We start from the raw sequence: 24,447 nt of genomic DNA, 5'->3' as shown, positions 1-24,447 counted from the left end.
GGGGGGGGGGGGGGGAACAGCACACAAGAAAAAAAACAAATATTAAGATATATGAATTATATCTCAAATTTCTGAATACTGTATGTGCATATGCATTTGTGGTGTACACATGGGTATGAACCTATAAATGAAGACGAACCCCACGGTGTGCCACTGTTCACTATAGGATTGCTAGAGCCAAGCAAGGCTTTTTTCTTTCACATATCTTTAATTCATTTGTCACAGTAGCCAAGCATTTTCTAATGTTAAAGAAAGCAACAAGGGGGCTGGAGAGATGACTCTGCAGTTAAGAACACTTACTGCTCTTACAGAGAATCTACATAATGGCTCCAACTCTTCTGTTAACTCCAATTCCAGGGGATCTGACACTTCTTCAGACTTTCATACTCCACAGTGCAGACATACACAAAATTTAAATAAAGTTTTTCAAAAGAAGGAAATAGTTTTAATTAGAGGAAACTTAACAAGATACCAATGAAACCTAACTAATTTTCTTCATTTTCCATTATTTTCTATAACCTGGTCTTATAATTTTGTGGTATCCCCTAGGTAAACACTTTCTGGGAAAGATGGCATTCTTAAAGACAACAAGCTTTAGTGGAACTCAGCACACATGGGATTTGTATAAAATCCTCCAGAGTAACTGTCTGCAACTAGGCTGAATGGAAGCCACCAGCAGCACGCTACTTCTTTTAATAGGACTATTTCATGAGTAAAACTAAATGTGTATTTTGCAAGTTAATATGCTGTCTTAATTTATTATCAATTAGTTTCTAAGGAACATAATACACAATCACTGGGTCAGAATGAACACATCTTAAAGAAATAAAGAAGATAGGTGTATATCAGTGGTAGAGTACTCTACCTGAGATGCATACGGTTGTGGGCTCAATCCCTACCACGGGGGTAGCAAAGAGGAAGAGAAAACACCTTGTTAGGGGCTGGAGAGTTAAAAACACTTGTACCTTTTTCCAGAGAACCCCACTTGATTCCCAACACCCACACTGAACAACTTCCAGCCAATCTACCTCCAGGGACCCAACACTTTCTTCTGGCCTCTTCAGGTACTGCACTAATACACATACACAGACACACAAACATATACATAATTGAAAATAAAAAGAAGTTATTAAAAAAAAATCAAGCAACATTGAAGACTAGTAGTGGCCCTTCTGTAAATAATGGAATGGTACATTTAGTCACTGAAGGAAAGAAAATTTTCTGAAGTCTAACATAAAGGTTTTTTTTTTTAGTTTTTTTTTGTTTTGTTTGTTTTGTTTTGTTTTGTTTGAGACAGGGTTTCTCTGTGTAGCCCTGGCTGGCCTCGAACTCAGAAAACTGCTTGCCTCTGCCTCCCAAGTGCTGGGATTAAAGGCATGTGCCACCACCACCCGGTGTAAAGTAAGTTCTTTAAGAGTGTCAGCCAATCAACTGGAAGAAAAGCAGTGAATACGAATATATGTAAAGTTTTACTTCTGGGGCTGGTGAGATGGCTCAGCGGTTAAGAACACTGACTGCTGCTCTTCAGAAGGTCCTGAGTTCAAATCCCAGCAACCATATGGTGGCTCACAACCACCTGTAATGAGATCTGATGCCCTCTTCTAGGGTGTCTGAAGACAGCTACAGTGTACTTAAATATTATAAATAAATAAATGAATCTTTTAAAAAAGTTTTATTTCTAAAACCATAGAAGGGAAATGTTGAGGTGTCCACCTACTTTATTACATAGTTAATACTAATAGAAAATAAACCATTGCATAAAATATAACTTTTTCTATAAATAAGACATAAATTAAACCATAAATATCACAACTATTTAAAATGTAAAGACACTCATTATCTATTATGACCTAAACTTGGCCAATTCAGGAAAGATCAAAAAGAAAGCAGTCAGGAATGTGTTCTACTGCATTAACAGGAAACAGTTAGTTACTACAAGACTCTGCTAAAAAGATGCCAGCCTACCCCAGAGGCTCTTCCTCAAAGCCACCAGCATATATAACTTTTACTACCACCAAAGCTATCTCTTAACCAAGAAAAGAAATCTTTACCATAGACTACAAAAGTATCTGGGTTGAGGGTGTTTTTGGTTTTTTGGGTATTTTTATTTTGGGGAGGGATTTTTTTTTTGTTTTGGTTTTAATTTTATATGCATGAATGTTTTGCCACCATATATTTCTGTGCACCATGTGCATGCTTGATACCCACAGAGGCCAAAAGAGAGCATTAAATCTCCTGGAACAGATAAGTGTGAGCAGCCATGTACGTGCTGGGAATTGAACCTGGATCTTATGGAGAAACAGCCAGTGTTCTTAACCACTGCTCATCCCATATCTGGAGTTCTAAACCACCTAGGCTTTTAAACCTATCTATGCTTCTGTTTTACCAGTAGAAAACAGAACCCATAGCCTAGAAGAAGAAATAAGATGATGAAGAGAAACATAAAGGTAAAAAAATGATGAAATGCTTTAATGTAAGAGAGTAAAGTCAGCAAGTTTAAGTCCTGGACCAACTATCAAATCCGAGCCCATTCTGAATTCCACATATAACCGTGAAACAAGGCTCTAGGTAAATTAATTATGTCCTACACACTTCCTTACTCAGTATGCTTTTTTGCAAAATCTGCATTGAGACATTTTGGTTTTCCTTTACTAGAAAATCTGAGTCACCCTAAAGACTTAGCTGACCTGCTCCATCCTTCTTTTCTACTTCAAATGTTTCAGGCAGCCCTACAAAACAGACTGAAGAACCAACATAGACCCAGTCCTCCTCATCTCCGATGCTACTTCCAAGTCACATACATCACAAATGTCTCTTCCCCTTCCTTCTGGCTTCCTGAGATCCTGAATTCATAAAAAGGTAGCACAGGCATCTCCCGGTCCAAGAGGAATGACATCCGAGGGACTGGCATATTCACACTGGAGCACAGCTGCCTGTCAACACTGTAACTGAACTACAAGCCCAGCAAGCATCTCCTGCTGTTGTACAGCTCCTAGAATAGGACCTGCACATCATCAAAGTTACTCAGCACACATGTGGAGGGGGAGATGGCACGGGAAGCCCGAACACTTCTCTTAAAAAGGTGGAGGGGGCTGGAGATAAGGCTCAGTGGTTCAGAGCACTGGCTGCTCTTCCAGAGGTCCTGAGTTCAATTCCCAGCTCCCACATGGCAGTTCACAACTGTCTGTAACTCCAGTTCTAAAGGTTCTGGCACCCTCACACAGACATTCAGGCAGAACAACAATGCATATAAAGAGAAATAAATGTTTTGTTTTGTTTTGTTTTTGTTTTTGTTTTTCGAGACAGGGTTTCTCTGTGCAGCCCTGGCTGTCCTGGAACTCTTTAGACCAGGCTGGCCTCGAACTCAGAAATCCGCCTGCCTCTGCCTCCCACATGCTGGAATTAAAGGCATGCGCCACCACAGCCCAGTGAGAAATAAATCTTTTTAAAAAAAAAAAAAAAAGGGAGGAGGCGGCTGCTTCAAATCAGCCCAAGCTTCCGGAAGCTGGAGCTATGCTAATAAACAGTATCAACTTCCCAGCCATCAGGGAATGCTGCGGCAAAGTACTAAACAGGCGCAGAAACTCAAACATCTCCACTGAGATCACAGAGCTTTTGGAAGAGCTCCAAAGGCAGAGAGAAACAACTCTACCTCTAGCCATGTAACATGCACTCTGTCGATAGTTCAGCCACAGTAGCCAAAAACGGGAGGAAGCAAAGGAAAAGGGAAGTCTGGGAGACAGGCCCTGACTGAGGGACATGTGAAAGCTGTCCACGATTGGGAAGGACAGGTAATGGACCAGCATCCAAGCGCCTCGCTCTACAGTAACCAAAATCAGAGCTCAGATGACTCAGCTGTGCAAGCAGATAGTCCATGAACACAGGTGGTCTCCCCAAGGAGATGTTCTGTGGTATTTTACAAATATAACACAAGTACCTTACTCACACACCTTCCACTGTTCTAATAGGGATTATCGGGAACATGCCTCTCTCATACAAAGAGATGTCCACTACCTTCCTACCTTTGAGTGTATTTAAAATAACTCAGCTAAAGAGCTAGGCACATTTTACTAACAAACAGCACTTCATGAGCTTTTCTTACAAAGCACCTAATTTCCAGGTTGTAGTGACAGTTGTTGGACAAAGGCAACCATTATGTATGTTGTCGGCATCTTTGTTTATACAGCTACCATATCAAATGGTCACATACACACAGTGTATCCAAAAAAAAAAAAAAAATTCCCCCTATTGATTACGTCTCCAGAAAATTTAAAGCCAGCTTGGACGGCACTGTAAACTCAGACCAGAAAAAAAGGAAAAGAAAATCATAAAGTAGATTACTCTTTCAAACACAAAGGAAAACAGAAAACTCCTGTAACTGGGGGGGATGTACGGAATAGTGCTGGGTAACTCTGAGAGGTGGAGATTTGTGTGTCAGCAGATGCCTTGTAACCACAGTCCCTGAGCAGAGCATGCTAAAAGCCACACCACCTTGACATGTTCCCATCATTCAGTGAGGCAGAAACCTATTCTCAGTGCATATGAACTAGACTCTAACTTAATTATAGACAAAAATCTCAATTCTTTTTTGCATGGCTTTATTATACAGTGAATTTTATAAGAATGACAAGTACTATACAAATTTGTCTGACTTTAGCCTTTACTAAAAACTGACCACCCATGCACGAACCACCAGTCTGTCTATCAAGACTCAACCGAACTTTATGTGCAGTTCCTACCTAGCACCAGAAACTACCTCATTAGGGCCACTGGTATTTATACAATGATGAACTGACTTGGGATCTCTCAACTTATATTTATATGTGTCTACACACATATACCTCCCAAGTGCTGGGATTAAAGGCGTGCACCACCACTGCCCAGCAGTTTTCAACCTTTCTAATGCTGTGACCCTTTAATAGTTTCTCATGTTGTGGTGACCCCAACCTTAAAATTATTTTGTTGCTAGTTCATAACTGTAATTTTGCTATTATTATGAATCACAATGTAAATACCTAATATTCAGGATATCTGATATGCAACACACACACCCTCCAAGAGGTCTCAATTCACAGGCTGAGAACTGTTGTTCTAGAAGAAAACTGTCTTTAAAATAACAAGTCTTAGGACTTGCCCTAAGCACACAAAGCCCTTTCTAACCCTGTGCCCTGACAGGTTCAAACATTTCTTAGGAGCAGGTACAGAAGACTCACAAGCTGCCTCTAGTGCTAAACAGTAACTGCAGTGATAGAGAATCCCAGAACCAAGAGGGAAATGAAGGAGCCCTCAGTCTGTACTCACACAGTTCAACCTGAGAACACAAGGAACGGTGAGTGGATTCATACCCTCACAGCACCTGAGCCACGCCCCCATGTTCAGAGAGTTTAAAGTCTCAGCCAACACATCTCCCTAGGCACTGCCTAAGAGTCTTCTTATAAATGCAGTTCCTACAGTTTACAGTCATTTGTAAAAGGATAAAACTCAATTTATACTCCACAATAAGAGAACAGAGTCCAAGTGGGTCAGTTATATAAATACAAAAACTCAAACTACACAAAGGTCACTTTCACAGGTTTATAGAAATATAGGAAAAAAGTGCAAGCATTACAGGAAAAATGAATAATAATCCTAACTTTGATTGAAGTTTTCAGATAACAAAAAGAGTCATAAAAAACATTTTAAACATAAAGAAAATAAACAAGCCTTACTTAGCAAGGAAAAAAAGCAAAGGCAAAGTAAAAAGATAAAATGGAGAAACATTAAAATAAGTATTAAAGACAAAGTTCTAATCCTTTCTCATATACTGTAAACTCTTTAAAAATAAAGTAGAAAAGTAGAACCCCTAACATAAAAATGAAAAGACAAAAAATGACTCCTGTACATGCATATATCTTCACATAAAATAAAAGAACTATTTATTTATCTAGGTTTTGTTTTCTGTTGTTCCTTTTTCTTTCTGACTGTCCTGAACTATGCAGACCAGGGTAGCCTTGAACTCAGAGATCCATCTGCCTCTGCTTCCCAAATGCTCATTCCCAAAATTCATTCTTGAAACAGTGTATCCCATAGCCCAAGTAAGCAAAGCAATTACTATGTAGCCAAGGATGGCCTTAAATTTCTAATCCTCCTGTCTCTGCCCTCTCAGAAATTACAGATGGGCAGTACCACAGCTAGCTATTAAAATAAATATTAAAACATCAGTGTACACTACCTCCCAAATGAATCTAATTCAGATCCTAACTACCCACCCAGTGACTGGTCAACTCTGGGAACTGGGTCTCTCTTAACATTATGGCAAGGATACAAAGTGGTACAACTATCAGAAGGGATTTGGACAGCACTAACTTGCCACCAGCACCCCACTCCTGGGAATTAAGAATATGTTCCCCCCAAATTAAAACAACATATATGAAGTTATTACTGTTATAACACACATCCTGGTAGAACCTGGAACAGCATGTAAACAGCCCTGCATAGAAAGCCTGCTGGTCATTATACCATGCACTGCACACATTATTACATGGGGGCCAATGCACAGATTTCCAGTGAGGGAGGATTGCCATAGCCTATGGTTAGCTGAAAAGTCAAATGTTAAGAACACAGAGAGTATATGATTTTTTTAATAAGAAGCCAAAATAAGAAAAAACTTGTGCATATATGGATGCTGTATTATTTACCTCTGAAGGAGGAAAAAGACAGAAATTCACCAGAATTCACTAAAACTCAAAAGGTGTTCTCTAATTCGAAGTGCCAGGGTGAGGGAGATACCCAGGGAGGCCCCACTGGCTCAGAGGAGAAGGGGATGGAGGAATCCGGGAAGGATTGTGGGAAGGAGTGACTGGAAGAGAGGCAGTGAGAGAGATGTAAAGTAAATAAGTAAAAAAAAAGATAAAATTTAATTTTAAAAAAAAGTGTTCTCTAGAAAGCAAGAGGCAGAAAGAATATAGAGCAACAAATGTGAACTCATACTTTGAAATGTTTTTACTTGTGAACTTCGAAAGTGGTTTATTCAAAAAGGAACCAAAAAATCAAATCAAAAGTGGTTATAATGGTGAAATGAACCTGAGAGTGTGTGAAATCGATACACAATGCTGTCACAGATGGACAATAGATATTCATATGCTCAGCTTACCTGGCACACTCACTTTCATTGCTTCCGCTCCTAAGCTTATGTCCTGCCCAGCTATGAGCTGGCTGTAGCTCATCTCCTAGCTCTGTAGGTAAATGGTTCCCTTTTGAAGCTGGGTTACACAGTCCCAAATACAAGAACTTGCACAATTATAAACACAGAGCCAAATTCATCAAAAACCTGTGGTACTTCCTCCTCACAATACCTCACACCAACATACAAGGTAGCCAGCACCCTGTCATCTCACTACAAGTCTGAACCTGCCAATCTTCTCTTACAGCACAACAGAAACCAGAACCATGTGGGAAGCTGAGGAGCTTGACACCTTCACAGCACATAACAACACTATGTCACAATGGTCATTTTAAACACTTGTCATTATTTTGGAAACTCAATTATAACTGCAAATATCTATGTTGGGGGTGGGATTGTGAAGGCATCAGGAGACCTCACATGGACAGAAGAGTCTGGAGCCAAGCAGGTACAAGGGTACACTCAGGCCAAGGCAGGGCAAACAGAGGTCCACATCACGCACATCCCATTTCCAGGAAACATTTTAAACTCTTATTGTTCTAATTTTCCTTAACCTTATTTCTAAAGAAATGCTCATAATCATTTGTAGTCAGCCACCATTGCCCCATAACTCCATTGGAAAAAAAGTTACAAGACTAGAGATCAAGACAGCTGGAGCAAGATCATCCAGCAAAACTATTCCCACCCACAGGCCCAGCCTGATGAAGTAGAACACTATGCAGTCATTCTAGAAAATGTAGCCAATAAATACCCACCAAGGCTAGTGAGGAAAAGGAGCAACAGGAACTGACACTGGCTAACAACTGCAGAAAATGGAAATTTTCAACTGTGAGACAAAGGAGCGTCAGGATAGAGTCCTTTAGCTCTGTGGAGCTCAGGCAGCAGTGAACAAGAAGCTCTGGATGAGCCAAGCAGGGGTTGGGGATGGGGAGAACACAGTGAACTGCAGCTACCCAGGACCACCACGTTACACAGTCCCCAAGAGGAGAGAGCACATGACCAGCCCACACCTGTGTTCCAGACCCCTGCAGGTCACAGGAATAGAGCACTGGCCTCCCGAAGAGACAACTCTAGTCTGCGCTTTGACAGCTTTGCCACCTACTGAAGGCTGAAGGGAGTCCTAGTATGTTTCCTTCTCTGCATTCAACAGACCAGAGATGGAAGAAAATTGTCTGAGGTCTTCCCTAGATCCCAAATAGCAGACAGTACTGCCACTAAGGGACCAGCAGCCCAACCCTAGTGAAGAACGGGTAAATTAAAAAACAAGCACTAGGCAGCAGAAGATGCTGGAAGGAGGCAGGAGGCAGAGTCCTTTCCAATGCACAGCACAGCGGTTCTGCCGGAGGATCAGTGGGGTTTGCTTTCAGAGGCAGAATGTGCCCAGACACAATCAAAACTGCTCATTTAACGCTGGGACAGCACAACACCCACTCTAAAACTCCCACTCGTGGGTGGCCAGGAAGAACCCTTCTTTTTTCTCGTCCTGACTTGAAGTGCATGAGAATTCAAGGGATCAAAGAGCCATTAGGTCAGAAGCTCCTGAACACCCTAAGCAGAGCCAGTAGAGACTGGGCAGGGGGCTTGGGGCCGGTTGACACTCTCTGCCTCATTGCTTCAAGACTCTGAGACAAATGTTTATTCATTCCACATTTGCTGAATACAATAAACAAACTCAGCACAGCTGTGAAATTGAACACATATCTATCCTAAGGTTATAACTGAACTCACACGGCTGAAGATACGAGGAAAAAGGAAACAGTGATAAGAAAACTCAGGGTGAGGTGTAAGAGAGGCTGCTACAGGCCTCAACAGCTTCGCAAACGCTCTGAAACAAGGCCCAGCATCTAGTTTCTCCCCTAATTGAGGGGAATGTTCATGGCACGCCCTATGCTAGAGCATATCTACTATGAAAAGGGAAAGAAAGCTGGACAGCAACCTCCACAGACAGATCTCTAAAAGGAAAACCAACTCCTCAACCTGTGGCAGGTTCTCAAGAAGATCCCAAAAGGCACTGACTTGAAAGGAGGTGACAGCTCCATTCATGCATGTTACTACCTGAAAGACCTTCCAGGAGAACAAGATATGGAGGTGGAAAACAGTAATATTGATATCCTAATCCTATATATGTGGCTGGGTGTTAACTTTACACACACACAAATGCAAATTTAAAAATACATATACCAAAAATAGCTTACAAATAACAATACAAAGAAAGACAACAGTGTCCTCTTCCTCCAGAAACTGCAACCAGAAGATGCACTGGCTGGAGGGCCCAGAGGGGCCCAGGATTAGGAGGCTGCCGAAGCTTCCACAGTGGATTTGGCAGTGGTCTTAGACGAAGCTTCGGGTATGGTTGTGGTCAAGGCCAAGGCCATGTCTGCGAGGCTCATGGAGGTAGAGCTGAAGATAAGGAATGGATGTCCATCATCAAGCTGAGCCACCTAGTTTAGGACATGAAGATCAAGTCCCTAGAGGAGATCTACCTGTTCTCCTTGCCCATTAAAAAAATCTGAGATCACTTGACTTTTTCCTGGGTGCATCCTTAAATAATGAAGTTCTGAAGATCCTGACAGCACAGTTGTTTATTGTGTGCTAATTTATGTATTAATTATAAATAGTAGGTTTCACTGTGGCATTTCCACATGTGTAGAGTGCCCATTGATCATGTTCACCTCCTGTCTTAGTCAGGGTTTCTATTCCTGCACAAACATCATGACCAAGAAGCAAGTTGGGGAGGAAAGGGTTTATTTGGCTTACATCCACATTGCTGTTATCACAAAGGAAGTCAGGACTGGAACTCAAGCAGGTCAGAAAACAGGAGCTGACGCAGAGGCCATGGAGGGATGTTCCTTACTGGCTTGCTCAGCCTGCTCTCTTATAGAACTCAAGACTTCCAGCCCAGGGATGGCACCACCCACAAGGGGCTCTACCCACTTGATCACTAATTGAGAAAATGCCCCACAGCTGGATCTCATGGAGGCACTTCCCCAACTGAAGCTCCCTTCTCTGTGATAACTCCAGCCTGTGTCAAGTTGACACACAAAACCAGCCAGTACACCTCCCATTGTCCCTGATTGTCCATCCCACTCCTGCGGATTCCTTCATCCTCACTAGTCTTCCTACCTTTATTCATAATTCCATTTATTTGTTTATTTTGGGTCTTCATTCTCTGTTAGCCCTGGTTGTCCTAGAACTCACTCTGTAGACCAGGCTGGCCTTGAACTCCAAGATCCGCCTGCCTCTGCCTCATGAGTGCTAGGATTAAAGGCATGTGCCACCAATGTCCTGCTAATTTTATCTTTTTAATTATTTGTATGGATGTGTGCAACGTGGGGGTCAGAGGTTAATTTGTGAGGGTTGACTCTCTTCTTCCACTGTGGATCCTAGGGATTAAAGTGAGATTGTCAGACTAATTCAAGTGCTTTTAACTGAGCCATCATCTTGCCAGCCCTTTTTTTTTAATGACCCACATGAGTCACAGAAGAGCTGCTTAAGGAGCAAAAGTGAGGGGTTCATAAGTAGCGTGAGCGCCTTACCAGTAGGGTAGACTACTACACTGGGGAGCACCTTTCCCTCTCCCAGCAGCTCCTGACTGTACAGAAATCCTCAAGGGTAGTTGAACCTCAGGAGCTTTCCTCCTCCGTGGTGAACACTATTGGGGTCACTCTTGTGCAGGTAACCACCGCTGTCAGTGGGTTCAGGCATGCAGTAGCCATGTTATGCCTGGAAGTCAGCATTCCACATGATTGGACCCATTTCTTCACCTCTGACTTTTTTTTTTTTTTTTTTTTTTTTTTTTTTTTTTTTTTTTTTTTTTTTTTGACTCCCTTGGTGTTCCCTGAGGGGTATAAAAATGTCCTATTTGTGGCTAAGGGCTCAACTCTTATTCTCTCCACTTTGACCAGTGATGGGCTTCTTTCCTGAGGTAAAAAAATGTCAATGACTTTTGTCTGCTCCTGTGTGTGCGTGCGCGCGTGCTCGCGAGCGCGCTGTTAGCACCATTTGGGCACTGGGATGCTCTTACCCTCCAAGCCACCTCTGCAGCCCATGGCTTTGCTTCTTTACACTCCAAAGACATCACTTTCATTTCTCCCCTCTTGATTCCATCCTTGGTTCCCTTAGATTCTCTTATGGATCGAGAGTGTGAAGACCCTACCTTCAGTTTCTAGCTCTCTGGCTTTCAGAGATTGCTGCATCTCAGTGGGCCTTAGTTTTTTGTTTGCTATATGTGTATATGCATGCGGGTGCCACAACGTGTAGAAGTCAGAGATCAGCTTTTAGGAATCGGTCCCCTCCTTCTACCACATGGATTCTAAGTAATCCCTAGAATTCTGAGAATGTCCAGCTTGGTGGCCAGCACCTTACCTGCAGAACCAGTAGGTGGGCCTTGGGCCTCCTTTTTGTCATGTAAACCTAGGGTAACAACACTCAGAGGGTTAAGGGTTTTAAATGAAATGGTATGAGTAAAACCTTAGAGTACAGTCACACATTACTTAGTGTGGTAAGTTCAGAGAACTGCATAGTTAGGTGATTTAGCTATTGTACACACATCATGGAATGAGCTTACACAAAGATGGTAGTACAGCCATAAGCCTACCCCTCATGTTACTGTACTGAATACTGCAGGCAGTTGTAACATAATGGTGAATATTTATGTGTTTAAAAATAGAAGGACAGCAAAAAATAGGGTATAAAAAATAAAAATGATACACCTCTTCTCGGCCCTTGCCAAAGAGACTGCAGGACTGGAAATTCTGTGTAAGCCAGTGAGTGAGTAGGCATGAGCATGGATGCCTGATCAAACTGGGCACTACTGGGCATTGGCTTAGCTATACTGTTTATAAAAAGGTTTTCTTTCTTCTATAATTAAGGTTAATATGCCTTTATTGATTTCATAAATTTATTATTTTTTTAAGCTTTGACTCATATAATAACACTTGGCTGAAAACATGAATACATTGTACTTAGTATCACTGTATTTTATTCTTCTATTACTTTTTTTCATACTTAATTCACTTTATTTTTCTTATATAAAATCTCTTATGTGGAAGCCACAGCTGGAGTCTGGATCTTCTGAACAGAGACTATGGTGTGGGTTTCTACAAGATGGTCAGTGAATGGTAAGGAGGCTTGATAAACATGGTTTCTTTCCAGAGGCTAGGGGTCAGGTGTCTGTAGGTATAGGAGATGCCATAACAGATGGCCTTGGCAAAGTTGCCCAGGGTGGCAGTGCAGTTCCTGGCTTATGTGGAGCAGTCATCAGTGCCAGCACCTCTTCAGGCACCACCATAGTGATCTCTTACCTTGCACAGAACAGTGTGGAGCTTGACAATCTTGTTCTCCTGGTAGCCTCTCCACACAGGGACGAGGGAAACACCAAAGAGAGCTAGCTCCAGCACAAAACTGACCTCACTGCTACCCTAGGGGTCACCTATGCTTCCAGGCCCGACTTGAACACACCAGTTCAGAAAGGCTCATTCTCCTCACTGAAGCTCTCGTCCTACTCCCTCCACAGAAGTCTCTTCAGATCACCAAATCCAGGTTCACCAAGTGCCACCTATGTGCCAAGTACTGGGATCCTCTGCAAACAGGTAGACAAAGGCCCTTCCTAGGAGAGTACTGAGACCTCTCACCTTCGAGCTGCCTTAGTGACACTCATCCAAGCCACAGCCTGCCTCCATTGCATCTAAATGTGAATTCTTTAAATGCAATAGTCCTGCTCTTCACGAAAGTCCAAACCCATGTCCACGGATCATTTTGAAATGCCACCTATACCTCTGGTCAGTCTCAAGTCCTTAAGTCAATAAAGCTGCAACTCCCCACCCCCATCTCCCACAGCAGCCTTCCTTCCTGTGCTTTAGTGATTGTCAGCTCCATCCTTTCAGTTGCCTGGCAACAAGCTTGACAGGGAGAAAAATACACTTGAATTTAAAATTCTAAGTGCAAAAAAATACATATAATTTACTACTAAAGACAGTCATTATATAGTAATAAAATATAATTTACTACTAAACATAATAAATACTAAACAATCTATATACCTACAAAACCAAACAAAATTAAGTAAAAGACTATTAGAAGGCAAGAAGAGATACGAGTCTCATTTCCAGTTTCTCTACTGGAAAAAAACACATTAAAATTCCACACAAACCTAAAGACATACTCTATTCTTAGGTTGGATGAAAAATATAAAGATATCAACCCATCCTGTTCCAAAACATGAACTGAAGGTATCCCTATAAAACTTTCAATCAAATTTCCATATAGAAAAATTAATTTCTATAATGAGAAGTCTGGGGAAAATGATTAAACATGAATCTTACCAAGTGCTAAAATGTATTAGAAATCCATGGTAATGACAAACAAAAGAAATGTATAGTTTAATGGTTGTAAGTAACAAGAGAACCCTAAGGTCGGTCAGCAGTGAACGGCACTGGAAGAGCAGGTAAGAGCAGCACAGACCTGAGGCTAAGCCTCTCCCAGAAGCTGGAAGGCGATCAGGTTCCCTAGTGCAAGCTGGCAGTGAGAGCAAATGGGTAGAGTCTCAGGGGCCAATTCAGCAACATCCATCAAAATTTAAAAAACCTTCTGACCCAGTAATTCCTGTTCTGGGAATTCATCCAACTGATAGGAGTACACATGTTCCAAGAAACACACACAAGCATATTTGCTGCAGCATCATCTGTGACACCAGCATACTGTGAACGGCTTAAATACACCCCACCCTAGGGACCCATTAGATAATGACTCTAAGATTCATAGGGTATAATACTCTATGGCAGTCAAGAAAAACCCTGGGTACATGTCAGTCACTGGAAAGCTTCTGAAAATCCACAAGATATACAAACCACACCACACAATCTATCAGACAGACATCCAGTGAAGGGGCCCAGCAACTTCTGTTCTGCATCCCCAAAGAGGGTAAGTTCAACAGTAGTGAAGAACCTTGGGGCCAACCATTCAAGGGAAAAAAGCCCACACGCCACTCCTCAGCAGCAGCATGAGCACAAGCCACTTCTCCAAACTGCAAGAGGACAGCGACAGTCCAACCCTATGCCATTTTAAAGGCTATAAAAACTCACATGTGTGCTAAGGAGAGGGTGCCTGGCAACAGAAAGCACCAAGTCAGTGCCAGCCGTTTATCAAGCCTGAGTGATCACAGAACATTCAGGGGATGTGGCAAAGTCAACAGTCACAGATGTGCTGTGTATACACATGTACTGTGTATTATAGGCAAAGTATATGCACACACGAATAAATTTTACAAAAGACGCTATGGACAAATTGTCTCCAGGAAGAACAATTTATTTCCATTACATAGCCTTGTAACTTTAAAAATGTTACTCTTAATCCAACTGTGACTTACAAGAAATAGGACAGAGGACATGCTGAACCAGCTCACAGTTAACAATCAGTAAAAGTCACAGTGGCAAGCCCAACAAACAGCCAGATTTCCTCCCCTCCCCCTTCTTTAAAAATGCTTCTGTGGAATGGCCCAGGGCCTTGCACACTAACTTCTTTTAACAAGGATGTTCTGGGACAGGGGTAGAAATTGTCAATTATGAGCCATTGGTGCTTGCAGGGTTATTTATAGTCAGATTCAAACAAAACATACAACATCATAAAGAAACAAAGTTCAAATACTCGCTGAAAACATCAAGATAAAATATTATGAGGCAGATTGCTTCAAAATGACAGAAGACAGGAGAGAAGGTCAGACAGTGAGGCTGTCAGGAGTCCTGCACTCCTAAGCCCACGGTGACTTCTACTTCAAATTCTACCTAACAAACACTTTATGAAAAAAAAAGGGGTGTGTGTGTGTGTGTGTGTGTGTGTGTGTGTGTGTGTGAAGAACTCATTTTTTTCAGGTTACTGCACCATGCTTCTACCTCGACCCCCAGACTATCTATAATTCTGACAAACCAGAACAGCAGGTCAATTTCTGATACAGCTTCAATATCAACAAATCACAAACTACTGATTCCTAAAAACAAAGCCTGCTAAGTCTCACTGTGATATATATTAAAAAAAAAAAAAATCAAATGAACTGCCAAGTTTAAAAAACAAAACAAAAAACAACAACCCAAAAACCACATTACTCCTGCAATCCTAGTACTAGGAAAGCTGGGCAGGGGGTTTTAGGCCAATGAGGCTAGATAACAAGTTCCTAGCTCAAGAGTGAATTAGCAAGTACCTTCTAGAAATCAAGTGTTCCCAGCTGTGATTAAGTCAGGCCCTCATGACTGGTGTCTGAGTTTCCTTTAAAGCAGCAATTTCAAGGTGAGTTAGTCTGCAAGATGAAACAGCAGGAAAGCTCCACAGAGTGCAGAATCTAAGGCGACAAGCGAACGAACGCCCCTCTCCTCCTAGCATTCCACTTGCTCACTAGATTTCTACCTGTTCCCTCTAAGCACATGCTATGCAACACCCATCCTTGTCCAAGGGCAAGAGTCACTCCAGGCATGTTACATCCATCAGTGTGTAGGAAGAACTCAAAGTGCAAAAAAGAATACTAAAAATTCTCCTTACACTGTTCAACAAATAGAAAGGCATGTCATAAAAGTTTACAAATATGCATACTTAAATATATGAGTATGTTTGCTCATACATACATACATAGGGAAAACTACAGAAAATATCCCAAAAATTCAGTGAGGATAGTAAGATTTTTCTCTTTTACATACTTATCTGTTTTCTAAATATTGCATGAGCATTATCCAAAAGAAAAACAAGTTTCTCTTTTTTTAGGACAAACACAGGAGTAATAATAGCTGGCCACTGACTAAGTGACACCCTATCAGGAACCCTAAGTGGGTCTTCAGTATTCACTGTCTTCAACCCTCATGACAACCTACATGAAGTGACTTCTGACTACTCCACCATGACTTGACCAAGGGACTGCCTAAGATGGACACCTGAGAAAGGCCTAAACCAGCAAATGGAGAACTACATAAAGCCAAACCAAAGGACCAGATTTCCCAGGTAGTATGACTGCACGCAGAAAGCCTCTGACACAGGCCTTGCTCTGACAGCCTGCCTAAGGAGCATCAATGGCACAACCACAAAAGGTATCAGTGTCAACATTCTCCTGAACTTCCATGTTGAAGCCCTACTCCTCAAGTGAGGCTTAACTGCAGCTGGGCTCTCTGGGAGATGATCAGGTCATGAGAGCTGAGCAGTCACTAATAAGGCTTAACAGACTTATAAGCAAGGAGCCAAGAAGCTCATTGACATGACCATTCAGAAAGGAGTCTGAGATCGACCAGCCACAGTGCACATGGCTATACCACTAGGAGGTAAAAGCAAGAAGATCAGGAGGAATTCAAACCATACTTAGGTAAATAGTGAGTTTGAGGCCAGTCTGAAGCCAGACCCTGTTTTCAAATAAAAAGAAAAAGGAAAAAGAGAAAGGGGTTATTATTACAACAATAATAACCCCTAGTAACAGAACCTAGTAGAGCACTTATGTAGTATACCCCAGCACTGCACAAAGCATGGTATACTGTCAGGAAATCTCTTCTAAATGATGCAATTCTCTTCCCCGTAACACCTAGGCACAAAGGACACTCTGCCAAAACTTTGAAAACATATGAATACTGATGGCTCCGTTTAGTACCTTATTCAAGTAAGCGAAGCAGCTCATACACCATGAAGCCCTCTCCTCACACTTCCCCACTCTACTTATTGGCCCAGGCAGGAGAAATCAACACAACAGCATGGGGTCACTCATCCAAGGGAAAAAGGCATTTGGTCCTAGCACTCAGAGTAACTATTTCCAGGTGATAACTGATACTCCTTTCCACTGTCTCGTTGTGAGTTTAGGGGTGGGGATGATCTTGGTTTTGTCTTCCTGGTTATGGTTTTTCTCTTTTGTCTTTGTCTTTTTGGAGATGAGGGTTTCACTCTGGAGCCCAAACCAGCCCCTGACTCACCATAGCTGGGTGATAACTGATATTCTTATTACAACCTTTTCTCTTTTCCTTCCTTTATAAAGGGCTCTACTCATGATTTATATAAGAAAAACAAAACTACCACATGCTTGCTGTCAAGAGCCTTTCATCTGCATTCCCCCACCCAGCCATAGCTTTTTCCAATGCCTGCAGCACCACCTGCAGGTGGAAAGCCTGAACTACAGGTGCTCTGACAGCTTGGCTGTGAGTGCTGGGATGAAGCCAAGAGGTGAACCACAGCAGGAGACTTAAAAAAAGGCTGATGACTAGCAGGAGATGGTGAAAGCTGTGTCCCTTCTTTCCACAGTACTAGTCATACTCACAGGCACTAGTCACTAAGACAAAATAAACACAGAATCTACTACGGCCAGCTCCCAGACCTATAAAACTATGATGGACTTTACAGTCTTGTATAACTAGGACATTCTTTTTTTTGTACCCAAAGAGGTGGAAATTAACTTTGTGTTTCAAGCACCCTGGTACTTCTGCTCCTTTTGTTTCTTCTTTTCCTCATTCCTTAAGTGGACTTTTACTGTGTTGTCCAGTCTAACTGGTCTTAAACTTGCAAGCTCAAGTAATTTTTCCACCACAGCCTCTCCTGGAGCTGGAACTAAAGGCATCACCATGCCAGGCTCAGACTGGGAGACTTCTGACAGCAAGCTGAAACAATGAGACTTAGAGCAACTGCACCTATTAGTAAGGGAGATAGTAACAGGGTGACAGCAAATACCCTTCAAATATACTCCTTAGTCACCCCAAAAATACTGTGCCTGTAGCTTTGTGTGGAAACCTCTACATCATTACACATAGGTAATGCATGCTGCAGCCAGCCATGGTGGTACACACCTGAAATCCCAGCATTGGGAAGGTGGAGGCAAGGAGAGTCACACAAAGTTAAAAACAACCTGGGCTACAAGCAGGACCCTGTCTCCAAAGTAAAAGCAAAAAAATAACAAAAAATGTTAAAATAATTCTTAAGAAAGAAATTTGCTCACAAAATGGATCAGCCGGGTAGGGCATTTGTCACTAAACCTGATGACCTAAGCTCAGTCCCAGCACTCACACGATGTAATGAAAGAAAACACACACAAATAAATGTAATTTTTAAAGCTATTACCATAAAACTTTAAGGCAGGGTACTGGCAATGATGCAGGGCCTGAGGAAAGGAACAAAGAAGCACAGTGCAGCCTGGCTAACAAATGTCTCTATCATGGCTGTGAGGATTACAAAACTATCTGAGAGGGCTGGAGAGATGGCTCAGCGGTTAAGAGCAGTGATTGCTCTTCTAGAGGTCCTAAGTTCAATTCCCAGCAACCACATGGCAGCTCCCAACCATCTGTAATGGGATCTGATGCCCTCTTCTGGTGTGTCTGAAGACAGGGACAGTGTACTCATATACATAAAATAAATAAATCTTCAAAAAAAAAAAACTATCTGAGAGAAGTCATAATTATATTCCAAAACAGAGTCCACTGCACTGCTCAGGAAATTATGTTCCAAAGACACAAAATGATTGCTTCTCAGCATTCTGGCTGTGATGAAGTGTTAAACACACACAAAGCATCAAGATTAATAGCCAGGCACACTGTGGTGCACACCTTTAATCCCAGCAAGGAGAGACAAAGGCAGATAGATCTCTGTAGTTGAGACTAGCCTGGTCTACACAGCAAGTTCCAAGCCAGCCAGGATTACACAGTGAGAACCTGTATCAAAAAACAAACAAAAGCAGAAGCAACAAAAACTCCAAAAAACATACTATATACACTAATAAATCACTTGAAATAAAAATAGATATGCAAAGTATAAATACATTATATCTCGTCTTTTTGTTTTGTTTTGTTTTGTTTTGTTTTTCGAGACAGGGTTTCTCTGTATATCCTGGCTGTCCTGGAACTCACTCTGTAGACCAGGCTGGCCTCAAACTCAGAAATCCGCCTGCCTCTGCCTCCCAAGTGCTGGGATTAAAGGCGTGCGCCACCACGCCCGGCATATCTTGTCTTTCGTTCACCCAGCACTTATGCCAAATTTTGTTAAGCATGTCAAGGAACTTTACTGTCAATGCTGTGCAGAACATTTGCTGTACAGCAGCAAATGATTCTCTAACACAGGCCATCAGAAACAGCAGTCAAACATGGGGGTACAGGAAGAAAGCAGAATCAAAGCCAGGCATGGTAGCACACACCTGTAATCCCAGTGCTTGAGGTAGAAAAAGAATCAGGAGTTCAAGGTCATCCTGGGCTATAAGATCTGACTAAAAGCCAAAGGAGGAAAAAAGAAAAAAAGAAATAAATCAGTGTTCCAAGTCTCAGATCCTGGTAACTGACTTTGAAAAGAATACTCAAAAGGAGAGGTGCTTGAGTATAGATAGTCACCTTATTCAACTGACAAAATGACAAATCTTCACATCTACCATGGAGAGCTAATTGGTAGAAGAACTCCGGGATCCAGCTCAAAGTAGAACAAAGAAAAGTACAGCATTTGACATCCCATTTTCAGATACGCAGAAACTGCAGCTATAGACGAATGCTTCAACTCATAACTAATTCGTGGTTCAACTACTGAAAGGTTAGATGCTGCATCTCTAAGCACTGAGAGAAAAGTCAGGACAGTACAAGTCTAACCTGAACAGCAGGGAACACATGCAAATCTTCACTCAGTACTTACTGCTGTGGCAGCATTCTGACTGCGGCGGTAAGCCAGAATGCAACTCACTGGCTTAAGAATTTAAAGTAGAGTCCCTACAATAAGGTAGCTATTCTAGTCCATTACTCAAATCAAAGGGCAGTGGTTGCACACGCCTTTAATCCTTGAAAAACCAATAATAATAATAATAATAATAATAATAATAATAATAAATAATAAATTAAAAAGTAAATAAACTCTAAAAAAAAATCAAAAACGAATTTCCCTTTTTTTTAGAAGATATATTTTTTAAAAAGTAAAACAAAGTTCTTCATTTATGTTTTTAAAAAAGGTAAATATAAAAATGAGGGGTTACCCAGACATTATTCTGATGCCAAGAAGTGCTTGAGTCTGATACAGCTGTCTCCTGAGAGGCTCTGCCAGATCCTGACCAATACAGATGTGGATGCTCACAGCCAACCATCGGATTGGACCCCAATGGAGGAGTTAGGGGAAGGACTGAAGGAGCTGAAGGGACCTTATCTGGCATCAATAGGAGGGGAGGCCCTTGGTCCTGTGAAGGCTTGATGCCCAGGTATTGAGGAATGCTGGAGTGGTGAGGCAGGAGTGAAAGGGTGGGTGGGTGGGATAGCACCCTCATAGAAGCAGGGTAAGATGGGATGGAATAGGGGATTTGCAGAGGGGAAACCGGGAAAGGGGATAACATTTGAAATGTAAACAAATAAAATATCCAATTTAAAAAAAAAAAATACTGCTGGGGCAAGTCTGCTTTGGAATGTTCGTCCATAGGATTAAAACATTTTCTAAGGACTGGAGAGATGGCTCAGTGGTTAAGAGCACTGACTGCTCTTCTAGAAGTCCTGAGTTTAAATCCCAGCACCTACAGGGTCGTTCACAACCACCTGTAATGAGATCTGATGCCTTCTGGCACGTCTGAAGATAGCTACAGTGTACTTATGTACAATAATAAAATCTTTGGGCCAGAGCGAGCAGGGACGGAGCGAGCGGGGCAGACTGGAGGGAGCAGAGGTCCTAAAATTCAATTCCCAACAACCACATCAAGCCTCACAACTATCTGTACAGCTACAGTGTACTCATATTCAAATAAATAAATAAATCTTTAAAATACAACTTAAGCTAGGCCACTTTGATCCCACCACTTGGGAGGCAGAGGCAGGTAGATGTCTGTGAATTTGAGGCCAGCCTGGTCTACAGAGTGAATTCCATGTCAGCCAGAGCTACACAGTAAGACCCTATTCTTTAAAAAATAAAAATAAAAAGTGGAAAGATATGAATTTAACCTCCAAAACCCAAGTCAAAACAAACCAAAATAGCCAGGTACAGAAGAGGATAATAATCCTAGTCCAGGAGAAGCAGACAAGGGGGACCCTACAAGGGTCTATTTAGCCTGACAGACTTGTTGAAGTCCAGGGTGATGAGACTCTATCAGAATTAAAAAAAAAAAAAAAAAAAGGCACCTGAAGAACTGAGGAACATCCAAGACTGTCTTCTGACCGACACATGCTTTCACACACACAAGATAACTAACACACTCCTGGGGCTGGAGAGAGGGCTCAGCAGTTAAGAGCACTGATTGTTCTTCTGAAGGTCCTGAGTTCAATTCCCAGCAAGCACATGGTGGCTCACAACCATCTGTAATGAGATCTGATGCCCTCTTCTGGTGTGTCTGAAAATAGCTACAGTGTACTTACATATAATAATAATTAAAAAAAAAAACAAAAACCTAAAATACTCCTCACTGCTGGTTCTGTGAGAGTCACCATTAATAATGCATTGCTTCTCTAGGGTTTTCAAATTTGGCGTTCAACAGAAAGGTATATACTGTTACTCTTACTTAACATTAATTATACCATGAAACATCTATAGTCTGTCAAGAGTTAAAAGGAACAGAACTAGCAGCAAATACTGAAAAGATTTCTGTGAAGACTGGTGAGACAGCTTGGTAGTCTGCAACCTGAGTTCAATCCTTGCAGCCCAGATGACAGAAAGTCAGAACAAAGCCTCATAACTTGTCCTGTGGCTCCACACATGCACCCTGATACAAGTCCACCCCTACACACACCAAAAAAATAACAATCATAGAGCAGGCATGGTTTTGTGTACCTTTAGTCCAAACACTGGGAAAGCAAAGGCTAGCCTGGTCTACATAGAGAGGTCCAGGACAGCCGAGGCTATGTAGACAGACCCTGTTTCACACAGATAGAAGGATGGATGGACAGACAGATGAATGAATGTAACTATGGGGGATGTCTAAGCCAATCCAAAATTCACATAGGCCACTGTAAACTCCCCAAAACTGAGTGCAGATCCAATCCACAAAATCTCTTCTAATTCAGGCAGAGGCAGGTGGATCTGAGTTCCAGGCCAGCCTGGTCTACAGAGCAAGTTCCAGAATAGCCAGGGCTACTACACAGAGAAACCCTGTCTTGAAAATAAATAAATAAATAAATAAAAATAAAGACAAGCTCTGAGGTAAGAGACTTCGAAGCTGAGTTCTGAGAGGAGGCCCTGAAGCACCTGGATGGAAGGCAGTCTGGCTCACGGATGTCTGAGTGCTTAGGAGACTAAGACAGAGTCAAGAACAAAAGAATGTAAAGCCCATACAGAGACACAGGCAGATCCACTGACAGAAGCCTTCAAACAAACAACCCAGATAATACTTTAATCTGGGTTTCCAGCCTCCAGAACTATTAGAAAATAAATTTCTGTAGTTAACCACCACCCACCAAAACACATCTGGCATTTTACAAACCACACAAAACAAAAACCCACTCATAGGCAAACTTAAGAGAAAAAGGAGGACACTACAGAGGAGACGCTCCTACCTGGGGAGACCAGGAGGGTCCTTAGGGCCTTCAGCAGCACTGCTAACTGTTCCTGAAGCTTCTGCCTCCTCCAAGCCATGGGTCACCTTGTGCTCGGGGCCCTGGGGGCCTGGGGGCTCCTCCTTTTCTACTTCCCGAGGCCCACTCAAGTCTGCAGTAGCATCGATCTCCACCTCCTGCACTGGGACTGGCACAGCTTCCTTCTCAGCTGTAGCAGCTGTCACTGCCTTGGCCTCTTCCTCCTTTTTTCTGATTTTCTCTTCCAGTTCCTTCTTCCTTCTCTCATCATCCTGGCGGGCCATGTGATCAAATGTTTTAAAGACCTAAAAATGAAACATCAATCCAAAAATAAGTTCATCGGCACACTATCAGACCACAGCACCACAAAAATACAACAAAATCTTCTAAGTACAAAATTAAATAACAGTAAACCAAAGCAAAATGGAAATGCTCTACAACTTCACCAAAAGCTGGTAGGAACTGCTCTTCTTCAATAAGGTTCCAAAATGAACAAACTCAAAATAAGTCAAATCTAACAGTACATATAAACCTAAAGGGTGCAAAACTAGACAGCTTTAGTTGTCATTACTTTTTTGGGACCGAGACGGGGAGGGGGGGGTAGCAAGACAGGGTTTCTCTGTGTAGCCCTGGATGTCCTGGAATTTGCTCTGTAGGCCAGGCTGGCCTTGAACTCATCGATCCACCTGCCTCTGCCTCCTCAGTATTGAGATTAAAGGCAGACACTACAGTTGGCATTACTTTTGCCAACCTTGCTGGCAATGTGAAGAATACACTCAGGGTCTGGATTCTTGAGGGTGCCAGCAATTCAAGTTTAAAAAGTGAAAGATGAAAATCCACAAGATGTACTCAGGCTTACCAGACTCTTGCCACCCCTTTCCCAACTGACAGCTGAGGGGATGTAGGAATAGTACTTGACTCCATAAACACTCACTCTGGGCCTACAGTGTGCAAGGATCAGTAAAAACTCCAAAAAGCAAAAGGATACAAACTCACTCCTATTATTTGGGACTTCTAACATAGGATGTCCCAAGATTGGGGCCTGATAGTCAGTCCTCTTTTGGAAGATAGACACACCCTTAACATTTTCTCAGTCACATCCACGAAGGTGCTGAGACTATCATGAATGGTCCATACAGCTAAAGGGCTGGGGATGTAGGTCAGCTTAGCTAGTCATGACAAGGCAGTGGGTTCTAGCTTCAACACTATTCAAGTACAGACTCACTCTGATAGAACTCTATACAGGTGGGGCACCATGGAACCCTGATGCCCTGTCAGACTGTGGTGAGAACATTTCTAGAGAAAGAAATCTACAGAGGAAGAAGGATCAGGTTCTCAACTGGTTCTTAAAGAAGGAGTGTGTCCACCAGAGCTCCAAAAAGCAGTATCACCTAGAAAGAGCAAGACCCTCCTGCACTAGGCAGAGGTAGTAAAGGCTGAGGAAGTAAGCTGGGACACGGGTGGGACCCAACTCCAAAGGGCTGGGACTCTGAGCATTCACTAACATGTCTGAGCACAACTTAGAAGACAAAAGACAGTGCTAACTATGCTGTGTGCTTCTACAGTCTCAAACCTCACAAAAACCCTATGAAGAGCACCACCAGCATCCTAAAATGAAGAAAAATCAGATTTAGAGAGGTTATACAGGACACAACAAACAGTAAGTCAATCTAGCTAAAATAAATGGATGAATGGATTGATAGAATCCTAAAACATGTAAAACTGGAGACAAAGGCCAGGTAGCACATACCTTTAATCCAGCACCCAGGAGACAGAGGCAGGTGGATCTCTGAGAGTTCTAGGCTAGCCTCATATAAATAGTGATTG

At 42.2% G+C, this 24,447-nt stretch overlaps 1 protein-coding gene across 3 annotated transcripts in view; it reads right to left on the bottom strand.

The window, feature by feature from the left end:
- The window catches only part of Nudcd3 (NudC domain containing 3), an 87,272-nt gene that overhangs the window by 59,229 nt on the left and 3,596 nt on the right, over positions 1-24,447 (bottom strand). For all 3 annotated transcript variants that reach the window (XR_004109928.1, XM_031339733.1, XM_031339732.1), the window contains exon 2: positions 22,603-22,925. Coding sequence is in view for 2 of the 3 variants with exons in the window: in XM_031339733.1 (XP_031195593.1) it covers positions 22,603-22,925 (323 nt within the window). In the remaining variant the exon portion in view is untranslated. The remainder of the gene's footprint in view (positions 1-22,602; positions 22,926-24,447) is intronic.

This window comes from Mastomys coucha, unplaced genomic scaffold (assembly GCF_008632895.1).
Source record: "Mastomys coucha isolate ucsf_1 unplaced genomic scaffold, UCSF_Mcou_1 pScaffold22, whole genome shotgun sequence".
Lineage (NCBI taxonomy): Eukaryota > Metazoa > Chordata > Mammalia > Rodentia > Muridae > Mastomys > Mastomys coucha.
The sequence above is the reverse complement of the archived record's forward strand: the minus strand, read 5'-3'. Positions and strand labels throughout refer to the sequence as shown.